The sequence below is a fragment of the Thalia democratica genome, chromosome 1 (genome assembly GCF_965202585.1).
Source record: "Thalia democratica chromosome 1, ktThaDemo2.hap1.1, whole genome shotgun sequence".
NCBI lineage: Eukaryota > Metazoa > Chordata > Thaliacea > Salpida > Salpidae > Thalia > Thalia democratica.
The window spans coordinates 78,765,797-78,778,675 of NC_139165.1; the positions used below are offsets into that span (position 1 = coordinate 78,765,797).

At 27.8% G+C, this 12,879-nt stretch overlaps 1 protein-coding gene across 1 annotated transcript; it reads left to right on the forward strand.

The window, feature by feature from the left end:
• Window positions 1-204: 204 nt before the first annotated feature.
• Window positions 205-12,004, forward strand: LOC145839812 (ATP-binding cassette sub-family C member 3-like). Its single transcript, XM_082947245.1, has 25 exons — window positions 205-330; window positions 539-700; window positions 899-1,057; window positions 1,261-1,398; window positions 1,804-1,950; window positions 2,300-2,384; window positions 2,622-2,688; window positions 2,751-2,877; window positions 3,220-3,453; window positions 3,795-3,962; window positions 4,431-4,629; window positions 5,228-5,360; window positions 5,694-5,799; window positions 5,909-5,992; window positions 6,210-6,339; window positions 6,925-7,079; window positions 7,205-7,360; window positions 7,999-8,198; window positions 8,558-8,684; window positions 8,978-9,079; window positions 9,144-9,290; window positions 9,463-9,621; window positions 10,978-11,144; window positions 11,542-11,736; window positions 11,893-12,004. The coding sequence occupies exons 2-25, from the start codon at window positions 623-625 to the stop codon at window positions 12,002-12,004; spliced, it is 3,375 nt and encodes a 1,124-aa protein (XP_082803371.1). The 5' UTR covers window positions 205-330; window positions 539-622.
• The last annotated feature ends 875 nt before the right edge of the window (window positions 12,005-12,879 follow it).

The window sequence follows — 12,879 nt, forward strand, 5'->3', positions numbered from 1 at the left end:
AAGCTTCAGAAAATCTTTTATAAACTCTGATTTCAGCTTAAACTAATACACAAAAACTTTATTTTTATATTTTTAGTTGTAATATTAAAAAATTTTTTAAATCGTATACAAATATGATGTTGCACGATATAATGTTGCCCTATTTTATGTAGATCCTTGATAGAGTTCATCCGCAGCAAGGACTCACCAGTTTATCAAGGATACCTGTTGGCTGTCTGCATGTATTTAGTATCCATAGTGGATGCAATTTGCTTCCAGCAGTATGTTCACAAGTGTTATTTGGTTGGCATGAGGCTTAGGACTTCACTCATCACTGTTATTTATGACAAGGTTTATTTTTGCTTGTTTACTTTTTGAGCATATATATTTTTTGAAATTAACATTTAAGTTTATTGTTAAATACGTATTTTAAACATTCTAAAAACAATAAAGTACATTTACTTTGTACAACTCTAAATACTTGTGTTTTCAATTTAAGCAAGTAGTTTAACCCCAATACAACACTTTTAATAAGCATTTTGAAAAAATTGTTTTTCAGGCATTAAAAATTTCAACTTACGCCAAGCAAAAGTCTACGTTGGGCGAAATATTGAATTTGATGTCAACCGACACTCACTGACTCATGGAACTCATGACGTTTTTGAACGTAATGTGGTCCGGACCAGTTCAAATAACAGTTTGCACCCTACTACTGTGGAAGGTGTGTTTGTGACAGTTTCGAATGTTTTTTTTGCAAGTTTTAGTTTAATTTCAGTTATTTTATAGTTGTATGTTTACTCTTAAACGTTATTTACTTGTTTTTTGTAAATAGTAAGTATGCTTATTCTGTTTTAACTATTTGTGTTGTAAATTCTAATTTGTTAGTATAAAGACTTGTTTAATAAAATATCAAATACAGCAATTACAAGTGGCTGCAATAGCTGGAATTTCAATCATGGTTGCCATAATGCCATTGAATGCTTATTTAATGAAAAAATTAAAGTTTTACTCAATGGAAAACATGAAGCTAAAAGATGAGAGGGTAAAACTAATAAACGAAGTTCTGAATGGAATTAAAGTAATATATTAGTTTTTGATTTAAAGTTACTATAGATAAAATTTATTCAATTTAATTTTGTTTTTAGTTAATACACTCGGTAACAGTTATAAAATTGTATGATAATAATGAACTTTTAGTATATTAATTAGTTTCATAGTTTTATAGAAAATTAAAAGGATATGTTCTATGTTTTAAGCTTAATTTTTTACACATACCCACAGGTGGTTAAGATGTACGGTTGGGAACCTTCTTTTGAGAAACAAGTAGAAAAAATTAGATCAGAAAAGTTAAAAAACTTGAAAAAAATTTCTGTCTTAAAAGCAGCTTGTACCGGTTTATGCAATATGACAGCATATTTTGTAAGTGACTCCGAAATCAATTTATATTAATTCAAACAATAAAACCAAGTTTACTGTTGTAAAGCTGCAGTGTTTTGCATATTAACTATATATGTACACTTGTGCGTAAAAAATGCTTAATTATAAAACACTAATAACAAGTGTAAAGTAAGGAGATTGAGGTTTAAACAATAAATTTCTAGAGAGCTTCACAATTAAGAAGCCTATATACTCTTAATACTGTAATTTAGTTTTAAAGTAAAGAGTCCAAAATCAAGAAATAGCAACAAATAATACATGAAATATACTAAAATTCATTTTAGTTTTTGTTTATAAATTTTTTAAAATAAGTAACTACTGTTTGTTAAAATAATTATAACTAAACATTTAAAGAAGTTTATTTAACTTTTTAATTTATATCTCAAGGTCACTGTTGTATCTTTTGGAGTGTACTTGGCTGTTTATCCAGAAAGAGTGCTCGACTCAACTAAAATTTTTGTGTCAATTTCGCTTTTCAATATTATAAGGAACCCACTTAATAATATACCGAAAGTTTTTACTGCTGTCATTAACGTTAGTTCTTTTGTAATACACTTAAAAACTTTAAGTTGATAATTTCGGTATAAGAGTTACATACATAAAGATATTTTCTATAGTGAAAAGTACTATTTAGTTTATATTTTTTTTTTAGATCTTATAAGTACTTAGTATACTTTTATAGAAAAAATATTTTAAAACTTTATTAAAAAAATTAGCGAGCAAAAACTTGTAAAAATTTAGTTGATTAAGGACAACTTATTGAACTTGTTTTCAGTTTTTGCATACATAAAACTTTAAACTTAACAGCTTCACTTTTGTACAACATTGTATAAGTTAAAAGATTTTTAAAAGTTAGTTTAAGTTCAAACAAGGTATATTGTAGGCTCAAGTTTCTGCAAAAAGAATAAAAGACTATTTGCTTAGCTCAGAAGTAGATGTGAATGCAGTAGACCGTGATTATGTTGGAGGTTTGGAAAGAAAAATTATATATATTAAATCAATCTTCCACTTCAATACACACTTTAAAAAACGCCAAAAATGCGTACCTACAAGAGCGTACTAAAAAGATAACTATACTGGTTTTAACTTGAATTGAGAATACTAAAAGACTTAACGTTAATGCTTTATTTAACAATTTACTGTGCATTGCACAGCCTTTAAAAATTTTGATAACTATCAAACTAAATTGCTTAAACTCTTTTTAGAACATCAAATTGTTGTGAAAGATGGAAGTTTCTCTTGGGAAGAAAATGGAAAAAACACTCTTCACAAGTAAACTTTAAAAAATAAAACTACTGTGTTTGATGTAATGTTATATAATAAACCTACTTTAGTGTCTCTTTCGAAGTGAAACGTGGAGAGCTGATTGCGATAGTGGGCCACGTCGGAAGTGGAAAATCATCCGTCATTTCCGCTCTGTTGGGCGAAATGGAGAAGAATAACGGATACGTTGGAATGAAAGTATGCTTATTTTAGTAAACTTTTGTTATCAGTTGTTAATTACGGTTTTAATTGTACTTACAGTTTTTATTCAATCCATACCACACCTTTTTTTAATAAAGTAACTGATTATTTGTTAACATCCTTAAATCTTCTTTTTTTAAATATATATAAAACTGCTTTAGTTTTGAATCTACTTTTTTTTAATATTTTAGCTATCATAATATAACAGGTTAGCAATAATTAAAATATTAAATCAAAATATTATTCAAGTTTTACGCAAAAGACAATATAAAAGAAAACGTAAAACTAATTTGAGCCTGACTATAGCTAAAAATCATAAAAACTTTTAAACTTCTTCAGGGATCAGTAGCTTTTGTGCCTCAACAAGCGTGGATTCAAAATGCAACTCTCAAAGAAAATATATTGTTCGGAAAACAATTAAAATCAGAAATTTGTATATTTGAAGCACATGAAGGGAAGAAGTTTTTTGGTGATGTTGACAAAGAAGTCTACGAAAAAGTTGTCGACGCCACTGCTTTGAGATCTGATTTCGATATTTTACCAGCCGGTGATGAAACAGAAATTGGAGAAAAGGTAACAAAACAACAAACATTAAAACCTTTATTTAAATCAGTGTTTTACTAAAGTCTAACAAAAACTCTAAAAAATATCAAAAAGTTGTATTTCAATGTTCAAGTTTATAATAAAATTAAACCTTATTAACCACTTTTATCATATTATTTTTAGTACTTCAAACTATATACAAGGTCTCTGCAGGTAAATAGATACTGCACTTTGCAACATAAAAACAAATTAAAGCTACAAAAATAAATCAAACTGTTAGATTTTTTAAGGTTCAGACAACTATTAAACAGCCTTAAACACGTGTTTTGCATAAAAAAGGAAGTTTGATACAAACAATTTATCATTGAAAGGGAACGAACTTGAGCGGAGGTCAAAAACAGAGAGTGTCGCTTGCAAGAGCCGCATTGCAAGATTCAGAAGTTTATTTGTTGGATGACCCCCTGTCTGCCGTTGACTCACACGTGGGAAAACACATATTCGACAATGTTATTGGTCCGAACGGAATTTTGAAAGACAAGGTAAAATGTCATTTTAAACAAAAATATTGTTCTAAGTTTATAAACATTTAAATATTAAACTAAGTAGTTTAAGTTTTCCGGAATATGAAAAAAGGGCTTGTAAATTTTGTTTCTAGAAAAAGCTGTTCCTAAAATCTTTCAACTTTTTCTATTTAAGACTATTTAGTTTGTAGTTAAACTTTAATTTTTTGTTTTAAATTAATAATTTTAAACAATCAATGTAGCTAAGGATTTGCAAAGATAAAAAACCAAAGTGTTTCTAATAAACTTACTGAACAAATAAAACGTAGTACTTTTAATTTATATGATTTATTTTCACTCAAAGCAAGCTTTAAATGTACTCATATGAATCATACAATTTTGTAATACTACAAAAAAATTTTCCAATCATGTTCAAACTGTGTTTTGCTGTTTGACAGGTATAAAAGTAAAAAAAAAATTAAAACTCAAAATAAAATTAATTTTTAGACACGTATACTGGTAACTCATAAACTGAATGATCTGTCTGAAACCGACAAGGTAATAGTTTTGAACCAAGGAAAAATTAGTGAAGTGGGAACATACGATGAGTTGTTGAAAAACAAAGCAGATTTTTACAGTTTGATCAGCGATTATGCCACGAAAAACCAGTGCGAGGAAGAAAAGACAGCATTTGACAAAAACGAAGGTGGTTTAAAATAACTTGCGAAAGCTAAATAAATTAGAAGCAATTTTAGTTTTTTAGAAATAAATTTCTTAAAACTATTTTACTGACTCAGATTAGACATTGCTAACATACTTTTTAAGGTTTTTCTTTGTAGATAAAAAGTGTAACTAAAATTCAAAAATAGTTGCAAAACAGAAGTTGAATAAAATTTTACAGTTTTTCGTAGCTCTTTTTTTTGTCTATAAAATTTTAGCATTAACTTATTTGTTTTTTCAGTTTTAACTTAATTTTTTATAACTCTACGAGTGTAAGGTGTATACTTTTTGAATTTATTTTATTTTATCTTACTTTTTCAACCAATTTAAAGTTACTTTAATTTTAATATTTAATGTTCACTTTCAAATTTAAGCCTGATATTAACAAAAGTATTAATTGGTATTCAATTATTACTAATTAACTTAACAACTAAAAAGTTAAAAATTTTTGTGATACAATAATATTTATAAACCATAAAACTGCATTAAGTTAAAGCTTAAAGATATGCTAAACTCGAACATGCTAGCAAAAAGATACTAACATAAAACAAAAAGAAAATTTCAAACTTTTTTAATTGATCAAGTGAACGAAGAAGATCTTGCAAGTGTGTCAGAGTTTATTGATGACTACTCGGATGTCCAGGAGCTTGAAGATGAAGATTCTGAAGATCAGCTAAGAAGAATGTCAAAAGAAAATGTTAGAAGGAGTAAATCTGGGTTAGTTTAATTTTTAAAGTTTAAAAGATAAAATTATAAAAAATTTAACAGCTACAAAAAAATAGTTAATACAAGCAAAATTAGATATGTTTATATATGAAAGTAAAGGATAAATTCAAATTAATAGTTGCCATATCGTTTTTTTGTATTATTTATTTCTTTGACATGAAAAAACAAAAAAAAATATTTATTTAAACAATGAGTTAAAGAAAATTAACACTTCTTAGATACGCATTTTGTGATGAGTACGCATTTTAAGACAGTAGTCAAATTGCACAATCAAGGAAACGATTACTGTACTTTAATACTTTCTAAAACCGTTAATAAAAACAGGTTGTATTCTATTTCAAGTGAAGAATCTGTAAAACCAAAACGTTTAAAAAAACTTTCCGTCGCTAAAGGTGCCTTAACAAAACAGGAAACATCACAAGAAGGCTCTGTAAGTTTTTCATGCTATTACATTTCAAGTTTGCCTAATAAACGTTTTACAAGAGTATACTAAAAATGTTATGTTATTATTAATGTGTAATGTATTAATGTCTTTAAAGGTGAAAACTTCTATCATTGCTTACATGCAAGCAATTGGATACATAATGTGTGCAGCTATTATTTTTACGGGGGTGTTGCTACAGGTTTTATGCAGTTAACTTTTTAGTTGACAAAGAGTATTTTTAAAAATATCTTAACTTAATTAAATTTTGAAAATAATGTTGTTATACAGAGAAAATCATTATCTATTTGCTTAAACATTTAAAACTCGTAACTACTTTGAAAACCATAACTTAAGGATACTAAAAGCCATTAACAATTAATTTTAATTTTAGCCCTAAAATTTTAAACATGCTTTAGTCGTCTGAAATGGGAATATCGATTTGGTTGAGCGACTGGTCGGCTGATGGGGATTCTTTACCAGCTGAAGAGTATAGAAGCAACATCGGTGTGAGAATAGCAGTGCTGGGCGCGTTGGGCGCAGTTCAAGGCTGGTTTTAATAATAGTTAATAATTTTGTTAATTTAAATTATTTTTGTGCTCTGTACAAAAGTGATTCAGTTCATATTGAAAGATTTTAGTTTTAATATTTTACTGTTATCAAAAATCATATGTGCAAATTAAAAACCTTTATTTTGTTAGAAAAATTGTATTTTTATTTATGTGCTTTTATAACTGAACACATTTTAAGTTCATATATTTAAATTTTCTTAAGCACGCTTTGTGAGAAAAAACACAATTAAAAAAAATCACTTAAACATAGACATTTATGTATATACCGTAATTCAAATAGAATAACATGTTGTGATTTCAAAGTATGAATTTTAATAAAAATGATAAAGTAAACTGAAACTATTGAAAACAACTTAAAATGTTAGAAATAAGTTAGAAATAACAGAAACATTTCAAAAAAGCTAAACACCCTCTGATATTGTGATTAAAGAACTTTTTTTTATAATTGTTTAAAACCTAACTGACTATTTCAATTAAAACCTTAACGTGAGTTACTAAAATATACACAAAGTTTAGTTTAGTTTGTTGAAAATACAATTTTTTACATACATAATTTTAACAGCCTTTGCCGTTGTAATAAATGCGTACACTCTTTCTATTGGCTGTTTGAAAGCGTCAGCAAAAATACACAAAGGATTGCTCGGATGCATATTGCGAGCTACTACAAGATTTTTCGATACAACTCCACTTGGAAGAATTATCAACAGATTTTCTCAAGTAATTTTAAACTTAACGAGATAAGCAGTTTTTAAGTCATTTGTTTAACTTACATTGAAAGCATTAAGTCTAAAATCTAAGTTTTGTTTTTAAAATTAAAAGCAAAATACTTGTTAATTTACTAGGACATGTTCATAGTCGATGATAATTTGCCGAATACTATATTGGTGTGGACAAAAGCTGTATACACAGTTTTAAGCATCATGATAATTATTATGTACTCTACTCCTATTTTTGGTGTCGTAATTTTACCTCTTGGCATTCTCTATTATTTTCTAGAGGTAAGTTAAGTTTACTAAAATTACAAACACATTAAAATTAATCTTTGTTTGATTGTATTAATTTTATTGATACTTAAAATTTGTTAAATTCCCACAGTTTAAATAAAATTACTTTAATGAAAGCTAAAATGTTTAAATAAAATTATTATAATATCTTACAAGCATCTGAAATATGTAAAGATATAAACAAAAACAAGCAAAACCTGATAAACTATTTTTACAAGTTTTGGAGATAGTTTTGTTTTAAGCTAAAATTATGAAAGAATACAAAACCACCGTTTTTAAACCCAACTAAACCAATTAAATAAACTATAGTTTCTCCAAATGTATAATTTAGTAGTTCCATTATTCATGCTTTTTTTTATTAGTTAGCTTATCAAACACGATAAATCAATCGACGCTCGACATTATAGTCGATGGACCTGATGTATAGGAAGACCTCGCGGTCATCGAAAAATAGAACAACGAGTTTTTAATGTTAACTTACGAGTAAGAACTTATGAAAACGCTTTAAAATAGTACGCTTTTGCTCTAGTTTTTTTTTTTTGACTTAGAACCATAATTTTCAACATGTGTTGGTGGTTATTTGCTTCTAAGTTTCATCATACAACGCAACAAAACAAAATCACACTTAACAGCGGTTTTACGTGAAAACTTCGAGGCAACTGAAAAGAATAGAAAGTGTGTCAAAGTCTCCCATCTTTTCGCACTTCAGCGAGACCTTGTCGGGATCAACTTTGGTGAGAGCCTTCGGAATGGTGGAGCAGTTCACTGAAGTTTCGCACGACAAAATCGACATGAACCAAAAATGCTACTACTCCAACACAATATCAACAAGGTTGCTTTTATAGCTTTAAATGTTTTTTACAAAAGCCTGCTAAATTAACTTTTCAAAAAACTAATTAAAAGGCAATAAACCATAACTAAGTATATTAATACTAAATGTACTTTGTACCTAATGTCCAAGTATCCTTGTACTTAAGGTTTACTGTAAATTATACTTTTGTCAACCAAAATTCTTACGACTTTTATATTTTGATTTATATATTTTTTTATAGCACATAGTTTTACTTTACATGTTTTTCTTTTGCTCAAAATTTATAAATATAAGTAAATATTTTATTCAATTATTTTACAGATGTATAATACGTTTAGTAATTTTTTAAACTTTTTTCTAAACAAATCGTTTCTACACAGATGGAATGGTGTATGGCTTGCAGTTTTCGGAAACGCAGTTGTTTTTTTCGCAGCATTATTCGCTGTTGTGCAACGAAACACCATTAACGGCGCTGTCGTCGGTCTTTCTGTGACGTATGCTTTACAAGTGAGCCAATGTTTATTGATAGGTTTTTACATCGAAAAAAAAGATAAACATTAAAACTGCACCTTATGAAACACATGATTTTATTTTAACTTTAAGTTCTTCCATAAAAGAATTTAACATTTTTAAAAGTAAAATACAAGTTATTGCTACAACTAAAAGTGTAATTATGACATATTTAAGTACCACAAGTAAATAATTCCAATAAGTTCACTACTTAAAGTTTCTTTTTTTTTTTATGCTCAAATTATAAATATTTTCAAAATCAAAGTACAACTAAAGTTACTTTCAAACAGATGACACAACAGTTAAATTGGCTAGTCAGACAAACAACCGCAGCTGAAAATCAAGTTGTTTCTGTAGAAAGAATAAAAGAATATTCTGAAATCCAACCAGAAGTTTGTTAAAACTTGCTTTTTCATAAAACTCTACTTTCTATCAACTTACTCAGTTTTTATTCAGGCTCCTTGGACGATTAATGGAAAGAAGCCAAAAAGTAGCTGGCCTGAACATGGCAGTGTTCAGTTTAACAACTACAGCACAAGATACAGAGAAGGCCTAGATCTAGTGCTTAAAAACATTCAAGTAGACATAAGAGCTAGAGAAAAAGTTAGTAAATTTGACTTAGTACAAGTGTAACAAGTAACTTAATTTACTAAAATCGTTATTAGAAAAAATAAAAAATTTTAAAGACATGCTTTTAGTTTTCGGCAATAAATATTTAAAACTACTTTTTTTTCAAAAATGTTAAAAATGAAATGTATTTTAAAAACTTTAATAGATAGGTGTAGTAGGCAGAACCGGGGCAGGAAAATCTTCGTTGACACTAGCAATGTTTCGTATGTTAGAATCGGAGAAAGGCAACATAACGATTGATGGAGTAAATATAGCTGAAGTAGGACTTCACGATCTCAGATCTAAAATTGCTATTATTCCTCAAGTGAGTTGTGCTAAATTGTACATGAAGCAGTATTTTCAATTATATAGATAAATATAACTGTATTACAAAAACTACGCATGTTTTAGTAAAATTTGTTACTGTTTCAAAGTCTGTCATCTTAATAATTTTAGTTTGACCCTACTAAAATTGTAAAATTTATTTCTAAAATAGTAACAAAACATACAAACACCTTGTTTAGATATGAATATTTTCATTCTAAAAGTCAATTTAATGAAGACTTGCTAAGTTCAGTTTACAAGAAAAACGTTTAAAACCGGAACAAAAATAAAGTACATAAGGTCATACAGCTTTGCTTATAAAGTAGTTTCTACTCTGTATTCACAAAGTCTACCGTAAAATAGATTTCATTGCAACGTGTAGTTTATTAGCTCCTTAATTTAGCAACATCGAAAAAAATAATTAATAGGAAACAGCTTTAATTATAATAGTAATGACAATTCATTAATCTGTAAAGATCAACTTAAGGTAGACTGTCATTTACATCCACAGGAGTGGGGATACTAGGTATGATAAACTTCTATTTTATTTGAACACGAAACAAGTCTACAAACTAACCAAATTTCAAAGAACTGATAAAAGTTTCATATGTAAAGACAACAGGCATATCCAATGAAAAATTTGTAAGACTAAACATACAACTACCGAAAAGTTCACTATGTACAAAAATCATAGTTGAAACAAAATACATGTAGAAAAATAAATGCTGTTATGAGTTAATAAATTTTAAAACTGTAATTTCCAATAACGGTTTTATGAACATACTGGCATACACTACAAAAAAGGTTTGACTTAACACCAAAAACAAAAGCTTCTAAATATTTGATGCAAATAATTTATAGGAGAATAAACTCGTCAAGTTTTTAAAATCATAACAATTAAATTTAAAAAGACTAAAGCACAACAATAACAAACCATTCGTTTAAACCTTGTAGAAATTAATTTTTGTTAAGCAGTTTAAAAAAGCCGTATTGCTATTACAGTTTTGAGTACAAGTCAAAGAAATAAGTTTATATAGAACTAGCAATTTACTCAAAAAAGTTACACAGCGTTATTAGGATTTATGTCAATCGGTTTAAAAGAACTTTTAATTATTTTGCTTTAAAGTGAATTTTTTTTGTTTATTTTCAAACATTATTAACAAGAAAGTAGATAAATTTTACAGCTTGGAAAAAAAATTGTGTAGTACTCTATTATAATATTTTAATGAAGCAAAAACAAGCTTAGTTTAGATTTAATTTTATAATTTTTTTATGTTTATAGCCAGAACTAGTTTTTAAAAAACTTAGTGTCCCTTTAAATATGAAAATCGTTACTTTTAACTAAAATTTTTTTTAGGATCCATTTATGTTTTCCGGATCCCTCCGAATGAACCTCGATCCGCTTGAAACGCATTCCGACGACGAAATTTGGAACGCTCTGGATCTTTCCTTCCTGAAAACTTTCGTTTCACACCTTCCTGGAAAACTCATGCACACTTGCTTGGAAGGAGGCTCAAATTTCAGGTTGAATATGATTACAACGAATATTTCTTAAAAAATTTAATTTTCAGTTGTTGGTTTAAGAATACTGTTTACTATGCTGCTTATAAATACGGAAATGAAAGTTCTATTCTTTGTAATGAATGTATTTTTTTTAATACAATACATATATTAAGAGCGTGAAATTACCTAAAAAAAGTAATTTAGTTATTAACAGGTAACAAAAAGATTATCATTTATCTTAAAGGTCAAAGACATGTTTAACAAAATGATGCAGAAAATCAAACAACTATTTATTTTTAAGTTTAGTTAACACAAACGCAATATTTTAATTAATCTCAAAACTAGTTAAAAAATTTAATAAACAAAACTAACTACCACTTAGTATACATTTGCACAAATGACACAAACTAAACTCCAGTGTCGGCCAACGTCAGCTGGTGTGCCTGGCCAGAGCGCTGCTGCGGAAACCGAAAATAATAATACTGGACGAGGCCACGGCTGCGGTCGACGTGCAAACCGACGAGCTGATACAGCAAACTATAAAGTCTCAGTTTAGGGAAAGCACCGTTCTGACGATCGCTCACCGGCTCAACACAATAGTCGATTATGACAGGTGAAAAGTTTATGTTTGTTTGTTCAATGTCATTTTAGTTGAGAAAACTGTTTTAAGAGATAATGGTAAAAGCAAAACATAAGTATAGTTTTCAATTAGCGTGAAAAATTGTATGTAAAACTTTTTAATTTGATTTTAAAAACTTTGCTTTTGCAGAGTAATCGTTTTGAGTGAGGGAGAAATTGAAGAATTCGACAATCCAAAAAGTTTACTCGCAAATAAAAGCTCCATATTTTATTCAATGGCTAAAGAGGCTAAAATAGTATAACGAGTTGTTTGATTTTATTTTTTAAAGTTCTGGTATTTATTCTTGAAATGTTTATTTTTTGTTTTTGTATAAATTTAGATCTAAGTTAAAGCTATAACAATTAAGTCGCATTCTTTAAGTCTTTAGTATAAAATGTTTAGAATAATATTCCATTCACTTGTTTTTCTCGTACTAAAAAGTGTTGTAGTAATAAACTTCTTTTAGTTGTGTTTATTTGAAAGTCTGTTATATATTGTTTAATAGTTTTTAATTAAAACCTATATTGAAGTACAATTTCTGCATTTAGTTGTTTTTTGAAGATGTTGGTTTTAGTACTTTTAAGGTTATTTGAAGCTAAAATATAAATAAGTTCAATTATTATATTCGTTTACTTGTCAATGATGCAACAATGTTCAAATATCATATTAACACTTCCATAAACATATACCTTTTGATCTAAGATATCAAAGTTAATCATACAGTAAACTAAACAATATGTTTGACAAGTTCATTGAATCGTAATAATCATTAAATGGTAATGTATGTCTTTAATAGTTTAGTAATTTTACATTTTTATTGATTTGAAAGCAATGCAAAATATGAAATAGTTGAATGAAAACTTCAAAGCAATTTTATCGGGTAGTAAAATGTGTTTGAATTTTGCACGCCTAGTTAATTTTGTAAGCGTTGCAACTTATTCTATGGAATAGTTAAACTTACAATTTTGATAGACGCTTGAAGTTCACTTGAACTTGTTACAAGAATGAGGCAATCATATGGTAATGGGAGTGAACCTATTGTTTTAAAGTAGTTTGCGTGCTTTGATACTTTTTTCACTTTTTTAAATTGCAAAAAAAAATTAACTTGTAGTTTTTTTTTCTACTTTAAATTTTCAT